The sequence below is a fragment of the Poecilia mexicana genome, unplaced genomic scaffold, assembly GCF_051168715.1.
Source record: "Poecilia mexicana isolate PSO_F unplaced genomic scaffold, ASM5116871v1 scaffold_13, whole genome shotgun sequence".
Lineage (NCBI taxonomy): Eukaryota > Metazoa > Chordata > Actinopteri > Cyprinodontiformes > Poeciliidae > Poecilia > Poecilia mexicana.
This window is the reverse complement of record NW_028263382.1, coordinates 5,109,373-5,135,472: the sequence shown is the minus strand read 5'-3', so window position 1 is coordinate 5,135,472 and position 26,100 is coordinate 5,109,373. Positions and strand designations below refer to the sequence as shown.

General features: G+C 43.9%; 1 protein-coding gene across 1 annotated transcript in view; it reads left to right on the top strand.

The window, feature by feature from the left end:
* The window catches only part of plekhg2 (pleckstrin homology domain containing, family G (with RhoGef domain) member 2), a 65,368-nt gene that overhangs the window by 29,096 nt on the left and 10,172 nt on the right, over positions 1-26,100 (top strand). Inside the window, exons 4-14 of the mRNA XM_088011512.1 lie at positions 610-710; positions 15,248-15,314; positions 16,276-16,322; positions 19,373-19,523; positions 22,756-22,887; positions 23,581-23,763; positions 23,907-23,999; positions 24,068-24,154; positions 25,542-25,575; positions 25,743-25,835; positions 25,935-26,036. Coding sequence (XP_087867638.1) covers positions 610-710; positions 15,248-15,314; positions 16,276-16,322; positions 19,373-19,523; positions 22,756-22,887; positions 23,581-23,763; positions 23,907-23,999; positions 24,068-24,154; positions 25,542-25,575; positions 25,743-25,835; positions 25,935-26,036 — 1,090 coding nt within the window. The remainder of the gene's footprint in view (positions 1-609; positions 711-15,247; positions 15,315-16,275; positions 16,323-19,372; positions 19,524-22,755; positions 22,888-23,580; positions 23,764-23,906; positions 24,000-24,067; positions 24,155-25,541; positions 25,576-25,742; positions 25,836-25,934; positions 26,037-26,100) is intronic.

Below are 26,100 nucleotides of genomic sequence, written 5' to 3'. Positions count from 1 at the left end.
TTCCCAGTTCCACCAGTACCCCCAGTTAGACCAGCTGGTCAGAGCTATGCTGAGTTTTACTAATTTCTACTGACTCATTGCAAACTCAACCAGAAACAGGAAGTGACATCATCTCCAGTTTGTTCTTGTAATAAAAGTAAATGTTATCAGAAAATATTTTATTTTCCAGTCTTAAAGATTTCTGACTGATGCATAAAATCCTCCACAGGGAGTCTGGTTCTTCAGATGTTCGGTTCTTTGGTTCTGTAGTTAATTAGTTCTTCGGTTCTACAGGTCTTTGGTTTTTTAGTTCTTCGGTTCTTCGGTGCTCTGGTTCTCCAGTTCTCCTGTTGTCTGGTTCTTCAGTTCTTCGGGTCTTTGGTTCTTCAGATCTCTGGTTCCTTGCCTCCTGACTCAGGTCCGATCCTCCATCTTTCCTCCGTTTCTCCTTCCTGCCTGTTTCTCTTCATGTAAATCTTCCTCTGGTTTCCTGTTGCTCTGATTTGTTGCTGCGGCTCAGAGCAACCCGACCTGAAAAAGAACCATGAGCTTTGTCCGAGCTGCTTCTGCTGCTGCAGCTCCAGCAGAGAGGAAGATGAAGATGATGAAGGTGTGACTGTGTCTCTTCAGGATTACCTGGGCTGCATCATCGACTGCGGCGCTCTGCCGCTGAAACCAGAGCAGGTCAGCTCTCTGTTCTGCAACATCGAGGATATCTACGAATTCAACAGGTGGGTCATCTTCCTCACCGCTCCTCTTCCTCACTGTTAGCATGCTAACTATCTAGCTAACTATCTAACAGTTAGCAAATTTAGTTTGAAGCTAAATATTGTTAGCAAGGTGAATATTTAGCCATGAATTAAATATTTAGTTCTAAACTGACACATGATGAATGGGTGAATAAGATGGTGAAAATGAAAGATGAACCCCATTTATGTTATGACAGAGTAAACCAAATTATTGCTGTTAATCTTTGACTATGTAACTTTAAGAAGACGTCATCCTTCAGTCCAACTTTCCCTTCATTAGATTCTGGAGAGATTTCCATATTTTTCTGCTCATTTTTAAAGAAAACTGAAACTATGACTGCATCAGTGTGGAAATAATCTGGTAATGATGATGAAATAATTTGGTCTGATGTATCATTTTGAACTGACCGTACTCTGTGTGTGTGTGTGTGTGCGTGCGTGTGTGCGTGTGCGAGAGTGAGAGAGCCTGAGAAGGAAGCTGGTAAAAAATGTCACACACCTCCTCCTCCCTGCTTTCCCTGCTTTCACACTTTCTTTGTGTCGACTCCAACACACTCTCACACAGCAACAATGTCACACACACACACACACACACACACACACACACACACACACACACACACACACAGTTTTCATTCCATTCAGCTTCCTGCCGCCGGTTCTCATGGGAAATATTGTCTGAGAAACAGAGAAAGGCTCCTTATTTGACTCTGAACTGCAGCAGTTATAAAGTTAATATGTTTATAACAACCATCACAACACACACTCACACACACTCACACTGTACCAGATGGGCAGACATAACAGAGCCAGAAAGGCTACCTCATCCAGCATAGTTCAAACATGACAGCACTCAGCTCTGTATGGAAAGCCAGAAGTGTCGACATTCTATTTTTATGTATTAGTGTCAACTAGGGCTGAAACGATTCCCCAAATGATTCGAGTTCCTCGATTATTAAAATTCCTCAAGGAAAATGTACCTGCCTCGAAGCTTCATTAATTTATATTTTATTATTTAGCACGCCGTGTTTCATCCGGAACATTATTTGCGTTGCGCGGAGCTCTGACTTCCGCCTCTGAGTTGTTGACGAAAGCTAAGTGTTAGCGGCATAACGTCCAATCTTCAAGTTCGGCCCGTGAGGATTTTATGCTAATGATTCACGGCTCCATGCTAACGACTCACGGCTGACAGCTAAGTGTCAAATAAACACAACTCAGTTAATTTAAAACAATGCTAACCATCTAATCATTTCCAGATCAATAAGTGAAGGTAGTTATTCTGATTTTATGCATGTAGATTCCAACGGTAGCTCTGGCAGCATGAACACAGACGGCGCTAACTGCTACATTGGCATGTAAACACCATTCATTTCATTACTACGGTTTATTTCTAAACATCGAGTAACTCATTGAGGTCTGTTACGTCAGCCATAGTAACAGTTGGGTTGTCAGAGGACAGGTCTACTTCAGCAAGGGGGCGGGGCCAGTATCATGTCAATTTCTAGAAAGACTCGTTTGTCTCTGAGGTGGTTACCATGGAAACAATAAAAACATATTTACATGGATTAAATCACAAGCAGGTGATCTGGAACAACTTGATTATTTTTAAAAACTTCAAAATGGAACAGATTAGACAGAGATTTAGGTTTGGACTTTGAATAGGCCATCCCATAATATCGTTGGCTGCATGTTCAGGCTGGAAAGTGAACTTTGACTTCTGTCTCAGCTTTTCTGCTGGTTTTATCCTGCCCATCTTCCAATCAGCTGTCCCACAGCATGATGCTGCCACCACCATGTTTTGCTGAGGGGGTGACAAAGATCCTCTGTAGTTCTCTGATCTTCTTCCACTTGGTGACAAACTTCAATCACAACTTTTTACCGGTTTCTTTTCTACTTCTGTGAAAGTTTAGAACATATCAATCAGAAGCCAGGAAATCTGTGGGAGTGAAAGGCACGAGATCATTTGACCTGCTCTCTGTTAGCAAACACAGCGCCCCTTCTGACGGCGCCCTGGGCAACCGCCCATGACCCTCATCTCCACAGAGACGCTCCATGCAGACTCTTCCTCCTCTTTAGCAGCATCTCAGATTCCTCCCAGTCAGCTGCTGTTAATCTGTGTTAAATGGTCTGTGAGGAAGAGGAGCAAAGTGTTTGCTTTGGCCCCCGGCTCCCAGAGGGCAGGGGGTCAATAGAGGTCAGAGGTCAGCAGTCCCAGAGGTGGTTCTGTTTACGTAGCGGCTAACAGTCCTGAGGAATGGGAAGGTGATGAAAGCGTCCAGCCGGGTTAGGGGTGTAGTCAAAGTTTCTACACCTCTGGTTTTGATTGGACCGATTCCCCGGTCCTGGTCTGACTCATCTGGACAGACGATTGGACCGGACCAGAACACACTACTCAGGTGTTCGGAAGGAGAACCAGGTTCAGATCCGGACCTGGACTGGGTTCTGATGGTTCCGTTGGTTCTGTTGGTTCTGAGGGTTCTGAGGGTTCTGATGGTTCTGTTGGTTCTGATGGTTCTGTTGGTTCTGATGGTTCTGATGGTTCCGTTGGTTCTGATGGTTCTGAGGGTTCTGATGGTTCCGTTGGTTCTGATGGTTCCGTTGGTTCTGATGGTTCTGAGGGTTCTGATGGTTCCGTTGGTTCTGATGGTTCCGTTGGTTCTGATGGTTCTGAGGGTTCTGATGGTTCTGATGGTTCCGTTGGTTCTGATGGTTCTGAGGGTTCTGATGGTTCCGTTGGTTCTGATGGTTCCGTTGGTTCTGATGGTTCTGAGGGTTCTGATGGTTCCGTTGGTTCTGATGGTTCCGTTGGTTCTGATGGTTCTGAGGGTTCTGATGGTTCCGTTGGTTCTGATGGTTCTGTTGGTTCTGATGGTTCTGAGGGTTCTGATGGTTCTGTTGGTTCTGATGGTTCTGATGGTTCCGTTGGTTCTGATGGTTCTGAGGGTTCTGATGGTTCCATTGGTTCTGATGGTTCCGTTGGTTCTGATGGTTCTGAGGGTTCTGATGGTTCCGTTGGTTCTGATGGTTCTGTTGGTTCCGTTGGTTCTGATGGTTCCGTTGGTTCTGATGGTTCTGAGGGTTCTGATGGTTCCGTTGGTTCTGATGGTTCTGAGGGTTCTGATGGTTCCGTTGGTTCTGATGGTTCCGTTGGTTCTGATGGTTCTGAGGGTTCTGATGGTTCCGTTGGTTCTGATGGTTCCGTTGGTTCTGATGGTTCTGATGGTTCTGATGGTTCCACCGGGCCGCGCTCACAGATCTGTTTGTTCCAGAGGAACTTGGCCCTTCTGGCTTCCCGTACAGCGATCTGAGCGCTGTCCCGGTCCGGACGGTTTGGACCTCGCAGACCCGGTGGAGTCAGATAAATAGTTTCTCTGCTGCTTCGTTTTCGCTCTCAGCTCATTTGCATCCCTCTGCTCTTCATCCTCCTCCTCTTCCTCTGTGGTCTCTGCATTAAAAGGAAAACAGCAGAACCGCAGTCCAGTAATGAGACGAGGTCCGCCGGCCGCAAGAGGAGGCCTGACGCCGGGGGGGGACGAAGAGGGGGGAGGAGGGGGATGAAGAAGATGAGGAGGAGGAAGATGAGGAAGATGAGGAGGAGGAAGATGAGGAGGAGGAAGATGAGGGGGATGAAGGAGGAGGCTTCGTCTCCTGATGATGCCCAGCCTCCCTCGTCTTTCTGTCTTCTTCTCGTTGTTTGCCATGTGACCCGTTCGGTTCCGGTCCGACTCGAAGCTTCGCTTTCAGTCCGTTCAGATTATTTATAGCGAGTCAGCAAACAGGTCCGATTCCTTCACTCTAATAATAATGGCCGCCCTCAGATTGGATTACATGTTGTCTAATCCGAGTCAGATTATTAACGCTGAGCTGAGAGTCTGCTGCAGTATTTTTGTTCAGTATGTATTTCTATAACTTGTTTATAGAGTACTACCTCAAAAATATAAGCTTCATTATAGTTTTTATTTTTAAGAGCTTAAAAACGTGTAAATTTATTAAATGCATCCTGCTTTTACTGAGCTAACTTTAGCTCTAGCTTGTTAGCTTACCACGTCTTTACTGAGAAGTTTTTCTTATTTTACCTTGGTTTAGGCCTACTTCATTTTTTCTCAGTACAGTTTATCTTTTAGCTTATTTTCAATGTTAGTTTGAAGATTTTAGTTTAACTTCAAGCTGTTTATTTTACTGTGGCTTTATGTGCTTTATTTTTGCTTAATAAATCTTGTACTTGCCTTCGCTTAGCTTGCTTTGGATTAGCTTAGTAGCTCACGTAGCCTAGCACAGCTGAAATTACATTAGTTTGGCTTGCTTAGTAGCTTAATAACATTTATTTTACAGTAGCCGAGCATACAATAGCTTAATGTGGCAGTTTTCTTTTACCATATTTTTTCAAACTTTTAATGAATCTTGCTTTACCTCAGCCTAAATTCGACAAATAGCATGTGAGCTAGGCTGCATCATCAACGAGTGAAAACTAAGGGAAACTTTTGGTGTTGAGGGATTCTTTGGTTACTGTGACGTAGAATGTCAGTACTTCATATCTTTATGCTGCTGAAATCCAGTTTAGTTGGTTTTGGAGGCTGAAGCTAACACTTAATCTGACAGGAACTGAAATGTTTCTAGAAAGAGAGATGGATAGAAAAGTGATACAATCTAACCAGCATCATACTGGTTTTATGTGTCTTTCTCTAATGATCTGGCCATGGTAGAGGTTGATATAATTTGCAGTGGCGAGTGGGCCAGCCTGTGTTTGTTGATCCTGACAACACCTCAGTGAAATAAACCCTTAAGCCTAAAAAATAACTCCTTTCTGCCCAAATCTCGCACAGTTTCCTAGAGAGTGAAAGAGCCATCATTAGCTGTGTAGGAATAAAAATGAAGCTGATTCCTCTGGGAGTCTGAGAGCTTTTCACCGTCCTGTCTCTTTAAAATAACGCTGGCTGCGTTCAGAGCAGCTCAACAATATGTTTTATCATAACTCACTTTGCTTTCTTCACTGACTGGTTGCCATCTAAAATCTCTCAGGGTTTCTGAAAAATTACAACATTATGAAGTATATGGCTGCACATAAATTTTATGAACACTTAATGTGGAGTTCATGCAGGCGGAGCGTGCCAAGCTTATGCTAGTGCTTTTTCCTGCCTGACCTCGTTTCAGAAACATGTGTCGTCTAACCGTGTCGGGTTCTGCAGCCGGGGAAGGAGTCCTCACATCAAACCTTCAAAACTACAGGCGGACCCGAGAAACCAGCAGTTTCTCTGGAATGTTTTGACTTGCCGTTCAGTTTAATTTCTCCTGGATTGCTGAAGGCTCCTTTGCAGGGGTGAAGACTCATATTTAACACATAAACCACAAAATCTTCATAATAGGTCATTGAAAAGTCAAACACCAGAACTGTATTCACAGGCATTTAATCAACTAGATTAGCAGTGAAGGATGTTTAAGAGGACAAATGGGAATGCTGTGATCCATGAGAACATTCCCTGGATCTGCAGATTGCAACCATGCAGTCACATCTGCATCGCTCTGCCACCTGAGGCCATCGTTAGTTTGGGAACAGATGGGACTCCAAGTTCTGCAGCTTTAATACCAGACTTCCTCTGATCCATTTGGACCGGCTGGTGTGACTGGTTTCTCATGACTGGCAGAACTGTGGGTTCGTTTTCCAGTCTAGAGCCAAACTCCATCTGTTGGTGATCATCGGATCTAATCTGATGAGGACAGAATACCTCTAGCAGAGGAACTTCATCCTTACGAGAGCATTTATAAGGCTTGATTCATGGTCCAAATTTCTAACAATATTTTTTAAAATCTGTTGCTTGCTTTGGTTTTAGTGCCATTTGTAGGCTGTATGATTTCTAAGTAACCAGAGGAATCTGGGAGGAAAGGAAGATGGGCTACGGATCAGAAGTTGACCAGAACTAGAATAAGCCCAGGCTGCAATTTATCTAAACCACTAGCAGCAGAGCTAATTTTTCATTTGGCGATTTTGCTAACTTTGAAAATGTTTACCTTTCCCTAAATCAATTTTCCAGATAAATTCTAATGTGCTAATTTCCAGATAGATGTTTAATGATAAATTTGATCCTCTTGAGGGCGATAAACCATGATGTTTATCATGACACATGGTGGGTAGCAACATGGTTAAATTTAACATTGGTTAAATTTAACATTTTAGCATTAGCTTCCGCTATGTTCAGTGTTGGTATATCGTTAGCAGAACTATTATTTTTGATTAGCACTGTAGAGTTAGCACAGCAAACCTTTTAGTTAGCTGCCAGCAGCGACACCCAACAAGATCCAGAATGATTTAGTTATTAGCAGATTGATGTGGCAATATGAAATAATCAGTCCACTTCTATGGAAAAGGGGGACTTTTTGTTATTAGGTTATTATTAGAGCCACTCCCTAAAGGTTTAATTGAGTAAAAAAAGTGTAAACAAATAAAACGTAAACTTCAGATTCCTGTAGACCGATCAGGGAAAATGTGTTAAGTATTCAGAAAAGAAGAAAATGTTTAGAATATTTTCTCAGCTCATTATAGGTCAAACCTTCAGCAGCCAGCGTACCGGGTCTGCGTTTGAAATAATCTGGATCTCCAGGCAGAACAGAACAGTCAAAGTAAGGCTGTTTACTTCCTCAGAACCCGTTCGGTTTCTGTTCCATCGCTTCACCAACAACTGTAGGATTCCAGAAAGGATCATTTCATTGACACAGGTATTTAGGTTTTTTGTGATCACTACAGTATCATCAGCATATGGATGAAATTTGAGACCATGATGGGAGGTAATTTGAGGCAGCAGGATCCTGTGATAAAGAGGATTGATCCGAGTACACAACCTTGAGGCGCTCCCTGGCTGTCCAGACTGGCAGAGTTTGAGGTTTGGCCCATTTGTTTTGTACATTTTTCGGTTTGTACTCAACTTTTGCCACCAAGAACTTTGCTCCTAATGCTCAAACAAACATTCCCACAAGATTACTCCCATATGCGCTGCCTCTGACTCCTAATCCAATGTGATGTATAAACTGGTAACTGTTTGACTAAAAACAGACATGTAAGGACAAATATGATGCAATATTTTGTAAAATCCAAAATATCAAATCCAAGCAAAGTCTATTAAGGATGATTATTGTCATATTTAAGCTCTTTAAACTTTAAAGATGATGTTTAAAACCAAGACCATCTGCTCTGCAGGGTTTAAACCCAAACGTTCAGCCTCAGAAAGAGCTGCTTGGCTGGTTTCCATTGGACTGGTTCTGGGACTAATGACAGAGAATTTCAGCTGTAGTAGTGGCTCTTACACACATCTGTGTCTCATAAAGAGTGTGTAGCAGATATATGAAGGCCACAGAAGAAACAGGAGAGTCAGAGCTCCCAGATAGAGGAGGGGAATGTGCTTGGACTTGGCAGGTTGCGGGGATGACGCTGAGGACGGACTGTGGGAACAGATCTCAGGCTGAAGGTCTGCCAGCTGTTCCAGGTCCGTTCAGTGTCACGTTAACTCTCCAGAGGAAACGCAGCGACCCTGTTCGTCTGTTCTCTCCATAACTGAAATGCACAACAATGAATAATATTGACTGTTAGATGTTTTCTGAGGCTCCAAATAAACCAGACTGACCTCTGACCGGCTTTTACTTCACTGCTTTGGGTTGTTTCCATCCCTGGGGTCTGAAAGCTGCATAGCTTCATGTTAAAAGTCAGAACTGGGTGTCAAAACTAAATATATGAGGACTGCAACAGAAACGGGTCCAATTCAAGGGCCAGACTTGCACAATATTTATTTTAATAAGGAAGAAACTAAAAGGTGAGAATCATTCCAGGCTGGTTATACACTTCTTCTAATCCGCTCACAGCAGAGCTAATTTTTAATTTAGCCCTTTTGCAAACTTTGAAAATGCTTTAGCACACTTAGCTTCTCCTAAATTAGTTTTTATTGATTAATTCCAAGATACTGATTTACTTGGCTATTTTGTTAACTTTCATTTGAATAAAGTTTGATATCTGTGCTGAAGTTTTAGTTATCAACTGTTAAGAATCTTCAAGTAGTTAGATGTTTATATTCATGCTCTTATTTTGAAGGGGGTGAAGATTGTTTATGCCATCATTTCATTTCCTCTCCTAATTTCCTCTATCTTCTTTTTCCCCAAAAATTTTATTTCAATCTACAAACATAAATAAAATAAAACAGACAGAGAAGAAAATGTAGACATAAATACAATAAGTGTTAGAGAATATGCAAATTATGTCAAAATGAAACCAGAGGTTTGTCTTTCAAAGGCAGACATAATTTGATTGAAGTTAGCGATTAGCATTAGCTTCTGTTAAATACCATGTGGGTATAATGTGTTATAATCTGTCTCTCTCTCTCTCTCTCTGTCTCTCTCTCTCTCTCTCTCTGTCTCTTTGTCTCTCTCTCTGTCTCTCTCTCTCTCTCTCTGTCTCTCTCTGTCTCTCTCTCTGTCTCTCTGTCTCTCTCTCTCTGTCTCTCTCTCTCTGTCTCTCTCTCTCTCTGTCTCTCTCTCTCTCTGTCTCTCTCTGTCTCTCTCTCTCTGTCTCTCTCTCTCTCTGTCTCTCTCTCTGTCTCTCTCTGTCTCTGTCTCTCTCTCTGTCTCTCTCTCTCTCTCTCTGTCTCTCTCTCTCTCTCTCTCTCTGTCTCTCTCTCTCTCTGTCTCTCTCTCTGTCTCTCTCTGTCTCTGTCTCTCTCTCTGTCTCTCTCTCTCTCTCTCTGTCTCTCTCTCTCTCTCTCTCTCTGTCTCTCTCTCTCTCTGTCTCTCTCTCTCTGTCTCTCTCTGTCTCTCTCTCTCTCTGTCTCTCTCTCTCTGTCTCTCTCTCTCTCTCTCTCTCTCTGTCTCTGTCTCTGTCTGTCTCTCTCTCTCTGTCTCTCTCTCTCTGTCTCTCTCTCTCTCTCTCTGGGAGTGGTGGTGGCGAGTCTGCAGGTGGTGAGTCTGAGGGAGTGAAAGTGTCTCAAACGTCTTTTCAATCCTTTTCTTTCATGCATTTGCTTTCTAACATTCTTTACTTGCTTTGGTTCTAAGTCTTGGGTTCTTGTTTTGAGTCTCAGCGCTTGTAGCGCTGTTTGTTTGCGGGGATGGCGTCTCCGGAGCCGCCGCCCCTCTCTTTGAGGAATGGGATTCGGGTCCAACCTGATCCGACGATCCCAGTTGAAACGGTTCTGTTGACAGTTGGTGATCTAGTTGGTCACAGCAATTTAATTTATGCTTCCAGAATGAATAAGGGAGTAGTGATATTTTTAAAGGAGGAGCGCTTTGTGAACCAGCTGATTGTTAGTGGGGTGACAATAGGCGGAGAGTACTTGCAGGTGTCGCCGCTTGCGGTGCCCTCCACCCGGGTTATTGTCTCCGGCGTGCCGCCGTTCATTCCCAATGTTTTGTTGGAGAAAGAGCTCCAGCGCTTTGGGAAACTTGCGAGTGGTTTTAAAACTGTTGGTTTGGGATGTAAACATGACAAACTGAAACACGTTCAGTCTTTCAGGCGGCAGGTTTTCATGTTCCTAAACTCTGCTACAGCGACGCTAGAAGTTTCTTTCAGAGTGAAATATGAAGAGGGATCTTACATGGTTTATGCGAGTACTGGGAGTATGAAATGTTTTGAATGTGGGGATGTTGGACATAAACGGGCTTCTTGCCCGCACAAAAATCAGGAAGCTCAGGTTGAGGTGAGTGGAGGTGCAGAGGAGTCGCCGCTGGTTGGAGCTCCTCCACCTGCTGAGGGCGGGGCGTTTCCTCCATCGGCTGGATCTGATGCTGGGGAGGGAAGCAGTGGTCTGAATAAACGCGCTGCACGGGAGGATACTGTGAAAACTGGAACCGATGTTCCCAAGGACTCCTTAGATGGGAGCAAGCTAGATGTAGAAACGGATCAAACGGCTGGTTTTGTTGCTGCCGAGGCTGCAGCGTTACCTGAAGGTGGCGCTGCAGAAGATCAGTCTACACATTTACCTGCACAGGTAGAGGACATGGAGTCTGACAGCGACTCAGACGGCGTTTCAATCGCAGATTCACAAACATCCAGTGGTGATTTGTACACTCTGGAGGAAATTAATGATTTTCTGGATGAAACGTTTGGAAAACAAGTTAAAGTCCTTGATTATTTTCCTGATGCGGAAAAATTTATCAAGAGTGTATTAATGGTGCAGAAAATAGTTGGTTTTGAAATGTTGGATGAAAAGAAACGGTTCCGGTTAAAAAAGCATATGACAAACATCCGGAGACATTTGTCTGTAACTAAAGCAAAAGGTTCAAAGCGACTGAAAACTCAGAAATAAGATGATGGTTAAAGTGCACTGGGTGACCTTCTCTCTACTGTCTCTGTCTGTCTTCCTTCTCTTTTTCATCTGCATGAGTAACATCAGGGTGGGGACTTTAAATATCAATGGTGGGAGGGATCCACATAAAAAGATGGTTAGTTTAGAGACGATTAGGCAAAAGAAACTTGATGTTGTGTTTTTACAAGAGACACACACAGATCATGAAAATGAGGTGGAGTGGGGTTTGAGTTGGAAAGGGAAATATTTTCTATCTCATGGGACCAGGTCATCTGCTGGTGTAGCCGTTTTATTCTCACCAGGTTTAGATATCGAGGTTATTTCCTATACTGAGCTGGTCCCTGGAAGGGTCCTGGTGGTTAGAGTGGAAATAGAAAAAACCCTTTTCTGTTTTATGAATGTTTATGCGCCAAATCAAGGGGATCAAAGGATTAAGATTTTTCAGGACATGTATAATTTTTTGCAGCAGTCCAATCAAAATGAATGTGTTGTGTTGGGGGGTGATTGGAACTGCACTGCTAGTTTTCTAACTGACAGAACCGGGGAAGAACCTCATCCTCCATCTTCTTCTAAACTGATTGAGGTGACGGCACAGCTGGGCTTGGTTGATGCTTGGAGGACTAAACATCCTCAGGATAGACAGTATACCTGGGTAAAAATGAAGGGTGGGACAGTGAGTGGGGCTCGGTTGGACAGATTTTATATCTCAGATACTTATAGAAATAGATTGTCCAACTGTTTAATTTCTCCAGTTGGGTTTTCTGATCATCACCTGGTTTACTTGGATTTTCTTTGTTCAAGTAATATTAAATACAGATCGTATTGGCATTTCAATACGAAACTACTTAATGATATTTTCTTTTGTCAAAGTTTTAGTAACTTTTGGCAACTATGGAAAACAAAAAAATCAGAGTTTATGTCTCTAACTGAGTGGTGGGAGGTTGGAAAGGCTCAGATCAGTTTTTTGTCAACAATATACAAGTTTTTCTACAGATAAAATTAAAAAAGTGATTCAGAATTTAGAAAATGAGATTAAAGAATTGGAAAATAACTTGTCAACTGATGCTAATAATCAGCTTAAACTTAAGAAAGATCAGTTAAGTTGTTTTTTACATGAAAGAGCCAAAGGGGCTTTAGTTCGGTCCAGGTTTACTACGGTGAAGGACATGGATGCCCCGACATCTTTCTTTTTTAATTTGGAGAGGAGTGTCAGCCGGTTTGCCTCCCTGATGGAGCGCTGCCTGCTGATCCCAGCATCATGAAGGAGCCCTGGCCTTTTACAGCGACCTCTACAGGAAGCAGACCTGTAGCAGAAGCTCTATGGAGACTTTGCTGGATGATCTTCCTCAGCTTACCGCTGCAGATCGGGATGTTCTGGATGCTGAAGTTTCAATGGAAGAACTGACTGCTGCGGTTGGTCAGATGGTTTCTGGAAAGAGTCCAGGCTTAGATGGTCTACCTGCAGACTTCTACAAACATTTTTGGAGGCTGTTGGGAGAGGACTTGTGGGAGGTGCTGCAGGAGTTAGCAGGCATCTTACCATCATCCTGTCGGCAAGCTGTTCTTTCCCTACTTCCAAAAAAAGGCGACTTGACTCTGTTGAAGAACTGGAGGCCGGTTTCTCTCCTTTGTGTGGACTACAAGCTATTTTCTAAAGTGCTTTCTAACAGGTTGAGGACTATTCTAGAACTTATCATACATAGAGATCAATCTTATTGTGTACCTGAAAGATCTATTAAGGACAATCTTTTTCTTTTAAGAGATTTGTTTGACATCTGTAAATTATATGAAATTGATGTTGGAATTATTTCTTTGGATCAGGAAAAAGCCTTTGATAGAGTCGATCATTGTTTTCTACATTAAGAGCGTTTGGATTTGGTGAAGGTTTTATTTCTTTATTGGGTTTATTATATAATGAAGTGCTTTGCGTTGTTAAAGTTGGAGGATTAAGTCGTCCTGTTAAAGTTCAGAGAGGTATTAGACAAGGCTGTCCCATATCTGGACAGTTGTACTCTATTGTAGTTGAACCTCTTTTACATAAACTTCGCTCCTCCCTCACTGGCCTTGTTCTTCCAAGTTTGCCTAATAATCCAAGTTTAATAGTCTCTGCTTATGCTGACGACATTAACATTTTTATTAAGAACCAGAATGACGTTATGGGTCTTCAGCATTGTTTAGAGCTTTATGAAAAAGCTTCTTCAGCTAAAGTTAACTGGGAGAAAAGTTCTGCTTTAAAAGTTGGCCCGTGGAAAAATAATAATCTCCCCGTATTGCCAGGAAATATTCACTGGGTCGATCAGGGCTTAAAATTTTTGGGGGTTCATTTGGGAACAGAGGCTGTTTTGAGAAAAAATTGGGAGGGTGTCATGGAGAGAGTGTGTGCCAGATTATCTAAATGGAAATGGTTGCTACCTCAGCTATCTTACAGGGGAAGAGTCTTGGTAGTTAATAACTTGGTTGCTTCGGCCCTCTGGCATAAACTGACTGTGTTGACGCCACCATCCTCTCTTATACAACGTCTCCAAAGGACTCTAGTGGATTTTTTCTGGTCTGGATGCCATTGGGTGAGAGCTGCTGTGTTGTATCTACCTGTGGAGGAGGGAGGACAAGGACTTATCGACATCATGTCGCGGATCGCGGCGTTCAGGCTTCAAACTCTGCAGAAGCTGTTATATGGAGTTGGACTGCCATGGCTGGACACGGCGCGTCTTCTGCTAAGGAAAGCAGGACGTATGGGATATGATAAACATCTCTTTCTGCTGAGACAAGGATCTCTGGATCTGACTGGTCTCACCCCGTTTTACCAGTCTGTGATAAATGCTTGGAAGATTCTCACCTTTGAGAGAGAGACTGAGGCAACACCTGGGATGTGGGTTTTTGAAGAGCCTCTGTTTGAAAACAGTTTCCTCTCGTCACAGCTCCTCTCATCTGGTACGCTAAGGTCTAGGATGAGGGAAGCAGGCTGTGTGAAGCTGGGTCACCTGATGAAGCTGTCTGTGGTCAGTCTGATGGAGAGTCTACACATACGGTCCAACAGACTCGCATTAAGGCTGAAAGAAGAAACGTGTGCCTCTCTGCCAGTTTCCATCAGAGCGTTTGCTGTTAACAGTACTCTGTCTGACCAATGGGATGATGAATACGAGTACGTGTTTCCTTCCCTGATCGTCTATCCTGCAGTGGATCAGTGGCAGGATGAGCCAGAGAAGTTGTTGTCTCTCCAAGCTACACCTTTGGGTTGTTTTGAAGGCCTGGGGAGGAAAGCTTTGTACCATGTCTGTGTGAAGGTGCTGAATCTACGCTCTCTGGCAGAAGTGAGGGTGTCGAAGTGGCTTGAGTTTTTTGACTCCAGCTCTACCCCAAGAGGCTGTTGGCGGTCCCTGTACAAACCCCCCGTTGAGAAGCGGGTGGGTGACCTCCAGTGGAGGATTGTGCATGGGGCCATAGCTACAAACAGGTATCTGGCACACCTTCATCCTGGCGTTAGTGTTTCCTGTTGTTATTGTTCTCAAGATGAAACTTTATCTCATTTATTTGTTGAATGTTTAAGACTGAAGCCTCTTTTTGTTCTTTTGGGTCGTTTGTTTGGTGGTTTTGGTGAACAGTTTTCTAACTGTGTTTTTATTTATGGTCCAAGGTATTGTGCGAGAAAGAAATCTATTTACATTCTTTTGAATTTTATTTCTGGGACTGCAAAACTGGCAATATGGTTGTCGAGGAGAAACAAAAAGAACGGTCATCACACAGATGATGCTGGTGTTTTATTTCAGAGGCTGATAATCGCTCGGATTCGTGTGGAGTTTGAGTTTTTTAAGTTGACAAAGAACATTGATGGTTTTGTATGCAAGTGGGGTATTAATGATGTTTTGTGTACATTGGATGAGGCATCTTTAGTTTTTCCTTTTTTTTGAGTTTGTGTTTATGTTTGGTTTTTTGTTGTCTGACATAAGGAGTGTGAAATAAAGGAATTTTAAACCTCTCTCTCTCTCTGTCTCTCTCTCTCTCTGTCTCTCTCTCTCTCTCTCTCTGTCTCTCTCTCTCTCTCTCTCTCTCTGTCTCTCTCTCTCTCTGTCTCTCTCTCTGTCTCTCTCTCTCTGTCTCTCTCTCTCTCTGTCTCTCTCTCTCTCTCTCTCTCTCTCTCTCTCTCTCTCTCTGTCTCTCTCTCTCTCTGTCTCTCTCTCTGTCTCTCTCTCTGTCTCTCTCTGTCTCTCTCTCTCTGTCTGTCTGCTTGTCTGTCCTCAGTGACCTCCTGGAGGATTTGGAGCGCAGTCCCGACGCGGCGGCCATCGCAGAGTGCTTTGTAGAGCGGGTGAGTTCTGTTCTGACCCGACCCGACCCGGTTCAGAACAGATAATAAGCAGTGAAAGGTTCTGGACAACCTGTAGGCTGAGCTGCTGGATGACTGGAGACATGTCAGATTAAAGCTCTAATCTGGACACAAATCACTAAATACATGGAATAAAACATAATTTGTCATCAAGTAGATCAGGTGGAAAATAATCCCACCCTGTGAATCCTCTTCAGTTGGAAGCATCATCCCAATCCCAGCTCAGATCTGACCTGGCTTTGGGCAGGAGGTTGTGGGTTCAAGTCCCACTGTTTAAATGCTCAAATATGACGACATTTTCAGATTATTTAGAGTAAAACTGATTCATCGATGAGGATTTTATTCTCTGCTCTGTGATTAGAGTCAAAAGAGGAAAACAAACTTTAGAGTTGTGATTATTTTCAAACTTAAATTCAGATTTTCAGGCAGTTTGTTTGGATTAAAGCTGAACTGAACTTCCTGTCTGAGGACATTAGATTAAAATATGGAGAGTCTGGGTTATTTTAAGGCTCAGTGGGATTTTCCAGTGTGAGACCTGCTGACTGACTGAACATCGGACTGGAACGTCGCTCAGATCAACTTCCTGAATGTGACATCATCCCTCCAGAGCCGATGGAGTCTTCCTCAGTCAGAAATGTGATGATTTCACTCCTCGGCCTCATTACTGTTTTATTTTATTTGCATGTTTGGTTTATTTAATTTGCCTGTAACAATTTGATCCTATGCTGTTTAACTTTAAGTTACTGATTGAACTGCAGGAACCAAAGGTGATATCATCTAAAAATAAGAGACCAAACATGGTCACATATAGAAATATGTAAATTAAGTTAATTAAATGATTGTTAAAGCTGAAAATTGTTCTGAAATAATTTAGTTAAACTGCAGCTTTTAAGTGCCTGGAGCCCTGCGGTTCTCCTGCTCTGACTTCTTTCCTCGTTTTCAGAGTGAAGCCTTTGACATCTACACGCTGTACTGCATGAACTACCCAAAGTGAGTTCACTTTTTACTTCAGCATATTTTTAATATTAATGATGTCTTTCTGAATATCTTCTGCTTTTTGGTTGTTTGCTGTTATGCAAGTTATTTCTCAGTGATGTTTTTGTTCATTCATATAATAATTTCTGTTTTTTAAGGCACTTCTGTTGTTCTGTTCTCCGGAGGACAAACAGAATAACAGAAATAATGACATAATTAACCAATTCCTAATCAAAAACACATATTGACAAAATGAGCAACATTTTCAGTTCAAAAGCCCTTTTTGCTGATAAACTGATGAATAAGTAACCATACAAGCTGAACATCAGAGATATTTATGGATTTAATCTTCAGGTTCTTCATCAGGTTGGAGCAAAATGGTTTTCTATCTGTTCACCTTTCCAGAGTTTCTCTGGTCACTGATGGAGGTTCTTTGCAAATGTGGATGCTCACATTAGCGTTAGCTGCTACATTTTAGCATTAAGATGCTTTTTTCAGGCTAGCATAGATTCTGATAGGCTAAATCCTTTTAGCACAACTTGAAGACAACAATAGTCTTTTCCAGCGTGCAATCAGATCGTTTAGGGCAGTGGTTCTTAACCTTTTTTGAGGTACCGAACCCACCAGTTTCATATGCGCATTCACTGAACCCTTCTGTAGTGATAAATAAAATATGATTTTTTTTCCCCCCAAATTCAAGACATAGGGCTGACCCAACTAGAGCCTAGTTGGGTCACCCCAAGATCACTAAGTCTTCTTAAAAGGTAGAGTCTCTGAGAACAGTTCTTCAAAATATAGTCAGTGTTTTCAGCAAAGTTGAGCTGAGTGTCCAGGAACGAGCCAAGGTATTTAAAATCTGCCACAGTTTTAACAGGTTGGCCATCTAGAGAAACTGGAACCACTTTAAGGTCTCGTTTAGATCATTTAATTATCTCTACATTCTTAAGAGAATGAAAAATTAATAATAAATAATAAAGACTTTGCGGTATTCTGATTTAGTAATGTAATTATATTAGTTGTGTTACCACCCCCACGCCACTAGAGGCAGTAGCAACCCCGAAAAGATGCGACTAAGGAGCAGATTAAGTACACCGAAAGCTACAGAATTTGGTAAAAACGCTGAGTTTTGTTGAAGTAATTAAAGACACAAATTCAAATCCATGCTGAGAGTGGAGCTCCTTCAATCAGGGCTCCTCCGCAGCTCTGATTGGCTCAGCAATGTAACGTGATCCTCTGCAGCAAGTGATGGCAAAGCGGGGCGTCATCACGACTTTACACAGTGTGTCTTTACCTCCGCGGCAGAGGCTCCGCCGAACCCCTGAGACCGACTCACCGAACCCCTGGGGTTCGATGGAACCCAGGTTAAGAACTATTGGTCTAGAAGCAGAATTTAACCCCAGTGGGATGAGAAAAGCGGCTTCCATCTCTGCTGTTAGTGGATGTAGCTGTGCTTCAGATTTACAGGTGTACCAGAAACACAATTCAGAGGTTCCAGGTGTGAACTTGGGTTGTTCTCTAGGAACTGTTGGGTTGTTCTCTGTGAACCGTTGGGTTGTTCTCTGTGAACCGTTGGGTTGTTCTCTGTGAACCGTTGGGTTGTTCTCTGGGAATCGTTGGGTTGTTCTCTGGGAATCGTTGGGTTGTTCTCTGTGAATCGTTGGGTTGTTCTCTGGGAATCGTTGGGTTGTTCTCTGTGAATCGTTGGGTTGTTCTCTGGGAATCGTTGGGTTGTTCTCTGGGAATCGTTGGGTTGTTCTCTGTGAATCGTTGGGTTGTTCTCTGTGAATCGTTGGGTTGTTCTCTGTGAATCGTTGGGTTGTTCTCTGGGAATCGTTGGGTTGTTCTCTGGGAATCGTTGGGTTGTTCTCTGGGAATCGTTGGGTTGTTCTCTGGGAATCGTTGGGTTGTTCTTCAGCAGCTGATCCAAGCTGCAGAACACCTCCAGGAGTGTCTGCAGACCTGACAGCAGAGAGGAATGCAGCTGGAACATGGAGCAGACCTCAGGGGAAGGAGAGCCGGCACATGCTGAACCCATCCATCCTGCTGAGCTCCACTTGGACGCCGATGAGCCGTGGAGGAACAGAGCGGGTTACTGGGTTTAAGGCCCAGCTTCTGCTGGAAACCATTTACAACATTCCCCCAGTCACAAAGCCATCATTTACCTCCTGACTGGCTTCCAGAAATGTTCGCGTTAGCTTCCTACAGGTCTGATCCACTCTTTAAAACTAAAGCACCATCAGGATAAACTGATTAAACTCCAAACTAAACCTGGAAGAAAACAGCAGGAAACCAGAATTAAACTGACCAAAGCGGGAAAAAGTTACTGTTTATTTAAGAGCTTTATGAATAAATTAGGGCAGTAGAAGAAGAGTTTCCAGGAAGTAGAAACATCCGAGGTTTGACACTTCCTGCTGATGTTAGCGGGTCTGAACCGTGTCACCACCTGCATGGCCCGGTTCTGCTGGATCTCTTTATGACCTTCAGGTCAGACAGGAATCTTTTTAAAGAATTGATGCTCTTCTTCTAAATGTGCTGACCAGCTAATAATTTATGTAGAAATAATCCAGAAGCATCATGATTCCAGCAAAGCCAAAATGTTTCCACATCACAGATGTTTAAATGTTTGCAGTATTTTGCTGATTAACATCAAATGTTTTCAACTCATTCTGAATACTTTTAGTTTATTCATGTTGGTTTGATGAAGCTGCGGCTGAACTTTGCCTGCTGAATCGTTTTGCTGAACGTCTGTGGAAGACATTACCGCCTCAGTTCCTTCCTCTGATTAACGTCCATCTGGAGGACGAGCCTCGTGTCCGGTTCCCCATCGGCGCCCTGACCTCCTCCGCTCCTCTTCCTCTCTGCTGTCGAGGATTCCTCGGCTTCCTGCTGTGATGGGTGCTGGGGAACCGGATCCAGAACGGGTCTTTATCATCTGGATCTGCTCGGTGTTCCTCCATGTTGGAGGGAGCCTTCACCAGAGTCTTCCTCAGTGTCTGTGGGTTCAGCTGGAGGCAGTTCTGTCTGCATGGAGGAATGTTCTCACCGTGTCCATCGTGTCCCCGCAGCTCGGTGGCGGTCCTCAGGGACTGCATGAAGAACGGCAGTCTGGTCCGGTTCTTCCAGGAGCGGCAGGCGACCCTGAACCACTCGTTGCCCCTGGAGACGTACCTGCTCAAACCCGTGCAGAGGATCCTCAAGTACCACCTGCTGCTGCAGGTAAGACGCATCCTAAAGTCTCTGCGTTTTCAGAATAACCAGATCATTTATTCATTTACTGCCTGGATCTTTTCGCTGTGGATCTGTTTGTTGTTGCTTTTGGAACCAGAGATGAACATCTTCCAGTCGATTCGACTCGATTTTGAGTCATGATTTGATTCAGAAAGGATTCTTCTATTCAGTCCAGAGATTCTGTTTAAATGATGAGTGACAAGAGGAAGTTTTAGCAAATACAACAATTATTTAAAACATTTTTATAAATTTCCATACTGTATCAGATTCCACCAGTTTATATTTAAACTAAACTACCAGCATTATGTTAACTTTGCTGCCTGGCTTTTTCTTAATTAAAAAAATATCAAAGAAATATAGAAAATATACATGACGGACTGTTAATGTGATATTCAGTACACTAGCAGGTCGGAGCAGCAAAGACATAAAAGATAAACAAAGCATTTAGAATCGATCCAGAATTCCCAGGTTTTTCTGCTACAGGACTCAGAATCATTTTCTAGCCACAATTAGCCAGTTAGCTTAGCCTAGCCTAGCCTTAGCACTGTTATGCTAACTCGACTTATCAACTTAATTCAAATTTATTGAACCATTATAGACAACTAATTGCAAACAACTGTTTATGACCCTTTTTCCTGTATGAAAGTTTTTTTTTGCAGTAATCTGATGATGCTTTTTCTTGTTATTATTAACCTGCCAACAGTACCTCCCTATAATCTCATATATTTACATGTAAATGTTATTTGATACGTAATGTCACGTTTTTAAAACATAAGCTTGAATCAATCAACAGTCAGGTTATACCTTAAATACACCTGCTACTTCATTCAGGACGCCAAACTGCATGCAGGAGCTAAAACTAGGTTTCACCACGTTATGTTAGAAACTGCAAAACAGTTAAAATAAAGTCAGTTTGAACCAGCAACCCACCGCTTACAGGACAAACTCCCACCACCGTCGCCACCATCAACCGTGTTGAGGGCAACCAGCAGTAAATACCAGCTGCACTGTCAGCAGAAATAGGCTACACTAAATGAACTGAGATAAACTTCAAACTATAGCAAACTGAATTAAAGAAAATAATCTAATCTTTACAGTGTAAGCTAACACAAGCTAAGCTAAGGTAAAAATAAAATAAATGGAAACTAACACAAGCTAAGGTCAGCTACATTGACTTAAATCAAGATAAACTGGGTAAGATAAGCTAAGCTAAACAGAGACAAGCTAATGGAAACTAAATAAAAACAATATAAACTAGGCAAAATTATATTATGTTAATGTAAAGTTAGCTAATCTGAGTTAGCTCAGATAAGCTAACTTACCCAAAGCTGGGTAAGTTAGCACATAACACCAGTTTTAAAGTCCCTACACTTTAAAATACTGTTAGTTTATAAATCACTGAACGGTTTAGCACCACAACACATTAAAGATCTGTTATTGCTGTACCAACCATCTAGACCCCTCAGATCTTCTGGTTCTGGTTCTGCTCTGCAACCAGAACCAGAACCAAACGAGGAGAAGCAGCATTCAGTTTCTATGCACCACAGATTTGGAACAAACTTCCAGAAAACTGTAAAACAGCTGAAACACTGAGAGCCTTTAAATCTAAACTTAAAACCCCATTTAGAGCTGCTTATGGCTAAATTAGGGTTTTGATGTCTTTGATGTGTTTAATGTTTTTATCTTTACTTTTCATTTAGTTATTAACTTATTTTTATTTCTCTTTCACACTGTCTATGTAAAGCCCCCCGGAAAACGTCCCAGTTCAACGAATCTATATCTAGGCGTGTGAGAATCCTTGTTAAATGACGTTTAACTAAAGTCCTTCGGGGTTTAGAGTCCCAGTTGACGGCGTTTCAACTCAAACCTAGAGGTTGGAGTCCTTGTCAAACGGTGTTTTGACTAAAGTCCCAGAGGGTTGGAGTCCCAGTTAAACGACGTTTAACTGAAGTCCTAAAAGGGATTTTAATGTTTTTATCTTTTTTAACCTTTTTCAAAATGTCTTTCTCACTGTTTATTCAATGTCACATGCTGTTTTTATTTTAATTATGTAAAGCTCTTTGAAATACCTTGCTGCTGAAATGTGCTATGCAAATAAAATTTGATTGATTGATTAAATTCATTCAAAAAGATCCCACACCAGTAATAATAGTCCAGTTTAAACAGTTACCAGCCCAAGAATCAACAGGCTGAATCAGCAGGTTTAGATCAGTGGTTCTTCTGATTAACAGCAGGACTGATGGCTGCAGGTCATGCAACCATCTGAATCAGCTGTTCTGGATCAGAGGCACATCATAATAAAAAATTTAAAAACAAATTATTTTAAGGGATTTAAAGCAGCAGCAACAACAACATGTTCTCCCAGACCAGACAGACCAGACAACAGGCCCCGTTGCCCCGTTGCCCCGTCTGCAGTGGTTCTCCGTTGCCCCGTTGCCCCGTCTGCAGTGGTTCTCTGTTGCCCCGTCTGCAGTGGTTCTCTGTTGCCCCGTCTGCAGTGGTTCTCTGTTGCCCCGTTGCCCCGTCTGCAGTGGTTCTCTGTTGCCCCGTCTGCAGTGGTTCTCTGTTGCCCCGTCTGCAGTGGTTCTCTGTTGCCCCGTTGCCCCGTCTGCAGTGGTTCTCTGTTGCCCCGTTGCCCCGTCTGCAGTGGTTCTCTGTTGCCCCGTCTGCAGTGGTTCTCTGTTGCCCCGTCTGCAGTGGTTCTCTGTTGCCCCGTCTGCAGTGGTTCTCTGTTGCCCCGTCTGCAGTGGTTCTCTGTTGCCCCGTCTGCAGTGGTTCTCTGTTGCCCCGTTGCCCCGTCTGCAGTGGTTCTCTGTTGCCCCGTCTGCAGTGGTTCTCCGTTGCCCCGTTGCCCCGTCTGCAGTGGTTCTCCGTTGCCCCGTTGCCCCGTCTGCAGTGGTTCTCCGTTGCCCCGTTGCCCCGTCTGCAGTGGTTCTCTGTTGCCCCGTTGCCCCGTCTGCAGTGGTTCTCCGTTGCCCCGTTGCCCCGTCTGCAGTGGTTCTCTGTTGCCCCGTTGCCCCGTCTGCAGTGGTTCTCTGTTGCCCCGTTGCCCCGTCTGCAGTGGTTCTCTGTTGCCCCGTCTGCAGTGGTTCTCTGTTGCCCCGTTGCCCCGTCTGCAGTGGTTCTCTGTTGCCCCGTTGCCCCGTCTGCAGTGGTTCTCTGTTGCCCCGTCCTGGAAGCAAACAAAAGAGACATTGAAGAAAAACGTTTCTCGTTTCAGGAACTCTCCAAACACATAGACAAGAGCGACCCAGGCTACGAGGTGGTGGAGGACGCCATCGTTACCATGACGGCGGTGGCGTGGTACATCAACGACATGAAGAGGAAGCAGGAGCATGCCGTGCGGCTGCAGGTGGGCCACAGCGAGGGTTTGAATCCCTGCCTGGGGCAGAAAAGATAAAACTTCCTGATTACTGTGATAAAAATAAAACATTTTAATAAATGCGTGAGCACAACGCTGACAGTAAATAAGGCAGAAAAAGGAAGAAGACAAAACTTCCTCCTTTCTTCTTCCAACGTCAACCACCTGGTTGCCTCACTGCGTAGGAGCAGATTCTCCTGCAGAGGAAATGATGTGATGCTCTTCCTGTTCTGTCTCACGCTGCAGCCGGTTTCCAGCCAGGATTTCGAAGAATCACGTTAGAAACGGTTGATGGAAATGAAATAATTTCCTGAAAAAGGTTTTGTGTTTGCTTCAGGCCAACAATGAGATGAAACAGAATTAGATCAGGTAGCGAACGCTGCCTTACCAGAGGAACCAACCATGTGCTACGTGTTAGCTAGCAGCCTCTGCTTCCTGTTTGGTGCAGCCACGGTTAGGGTCACCGTCCGATGACATCACGCTCTGCGTAACCCGGTCGATTCGCTCCGAACCAGGAGACGAAACGCCTGATTAGCATTTTGGTTTTTAGTGACATTTTAAAACTTTGCTCAAAATCGGCATAAGAATCTTCAGGAAGCAGAAAGAGACGGATTAACGTGACAAAATGTCCGACCTGGAGATTGGACCGAACACCTGCTGGTTAACCTTTAACCCCCCCTGCAGGAAATCGAGTCCCTGCTGCTGAACTGGAGCGGGCCGGACCTGAGCGGATTCGGCGATCTGGTTCTGGAAGGTTCCTTCAAGGTCCAGAGGGTGAAGAAGGAGCGCGCCTTCTTCCTGTTCGACAAAATGCTGCTGATCGCCAAGAAGAGGCTGGAGCAGTTCGTCTACAGCACACACATCTTCGTAAGGGACACACCCTGTCCTCCTGTCTGTCCCCTCACTGTCCTCCTGTCTGTCCCCTCACTGTCCTCCTGTCTGTCCCCTCACTGTCCTCCTGTCTGTCCCCTCACTGTCCTCCTGTCTGTCCCCTCACTGTCCTCCTGCAGTGCTGCAACCTGCAGCTGGTGGAGACGCTGAAGGACCCGCTGAGCTTCCGGGTGTCGGACCAGACCATCCCCAAGCAGCAGCACGTGGTCCAGGTGAGACCCTCGGCGTCTCGTCCAGCTTAAACGGCGGCACCGTCTCACTCTCGCTCGCCTGCCCGCAGACCAAGAACCAGGAGGAGAAGCGGCTGTGGGTGCACTACCTCAAGAGGCTGATTGTGGAGAACCACCCGGCTTCACTGCCGCAGAAGGTGAGCAACGAGGAACATCTCTGTCCTCTGAACATCCATCCTGTCCTGGGGACACTGAGGGACCGCCCAACAGCTGGATGCTACAGCTAACTCTGCAACTTCTGGATTTGCTCTGGAACTCCTCACCTCCACCTCTCTACATTAACAATATTATTTCCAGAAGCTTTAAATATCTTAGTTAAACTGCTGATCACTGAATATGGTATCAGTGACTGGTTTGAGTATATGCTATAACTGCTTGCCGTAACTGTCTTCTTTTCGGTTTGAGTTTCAGCTGAAATAATCCAACAGATGTTTAATTCCTCTTTCTTATAAACCATCAGTAAAAGGTCAGATAAAGGTTGATTAGTTCTGACAGGAACCAAACCAACGTTTCAAGTGAAACAGTGAAGCTGGTTGAACTTCTGTTTGGAGTTGATGTTTGTTGCCACCTGCTGGTTGGTGAGACACACTGCAGCTGTAAAAAGACGCTGTATTCGCCTTTAGTAAAGTTACACTGTAAAAAATTAATATCACCATTTTGACATGTTTAGCCTGTTACAACAGAAGCTAATGGGTTTCATTTTTTTAGTCATGTTTTTATTCACACACACTCACACACACACATACACACACACACGTATAAATGTCAGATTCAAACCGTTTCAAACATTCAATTAGCAAATATCTAGCATGCTAACCAAATATTTAGCTAGCAAGCTAATTATTTGCTAAATTATTTATCGTGTAAACATTTTGTTTACCAACTAAATATTTAGCTTTCTAGCTAAATGTTTGGTTAGCAGGCTACATACGCCAGGCTAAATAATCTTGCTGCTAATTTTTGACTGTAACTTTACACACGGCCCTCCACAGCTGCTTCATGTTCTGCTTTAGAACATAGAAAGTTATGATGTGAATGAAAATACTGTGATGTAGATTAAAAATGAGGCAAAGTTTCTACAAGCACAAAACTACGAAGGTCCCAGAACAGCAGCTGGTTCTGAGTGGAAGAGAAGTTTGAAACTGAAACGAGCTGCGATTGTTTAACGTTAAACAAATGAATTTATAGTTTGACCAATGAAACCTCAGAAACCTAAAACTGCACTTTACAGCTCTGACACTAGAGGGCGCCAGACTGTAACAAAAAGTTTAACTTGTAAAACAATATGGATGGATAACCGTCTGCTTTCTGTGGACCGTCCAGCTTTAGCTGATGCTTTCATCCCTGACAGGATGGAAGAGAAACGTTTATGTGGAGAGCAGCTGAGCTGCTGGTTCCACCAACGATTACAGAAAATGTTTGGATTCAGATGAACACAGAAATGCTGCTGCTGCTGTTTTTATCTGGTTTCATTGAAGTTTTCTGTGTTTCTGATGAACTTTCTCACTGCGGTCCCTCCTGCAGGCCCGGCAGGTCCTCGGAGACAACTTCTGCCAATGTGAGTTCACACACACACACACACACACACGTTTCTACAGCAGTACACCCTCACGCTGACCTCTGATCTCTGACTTTGACCTGGCCCATCCGTTTCCTCTGAATGACCTCTGTGATTGGCTGCTTTGAGAGCTTGAGCATGTAGTGACATCACTTCCTGTGTTTCAGCTCCTCAGTTTGATCAGGAGAGCCTGAAGAAGACGTGCGGCTCGCCGCGTCTGGACGACCTTCACGGTTTCCATCGAGGTCGGCGTCAGTCAGGTAGGGATCCTCTGCTCTGGCTAGCTCAGGTTCAGGTTCAGGTGAGACCGGACCGGACCGGACCGGCCCTAACCCTGCAGCTCTTCTTTCTCTCTACAGAACCACCAGAGCTGCTGCTGTACACACCAGAGAAATCCAGGAAGGGTCTGCCTCTGCTGCTGGAGGGGACGCTGCCGTACCGCCGCACCCGGAGGCAGTCAGGTAGCCTGCAGACGGAGCTCCGGGCCCACACACCCGTCCCTCTGTGTGTGTTTATAAACACGTG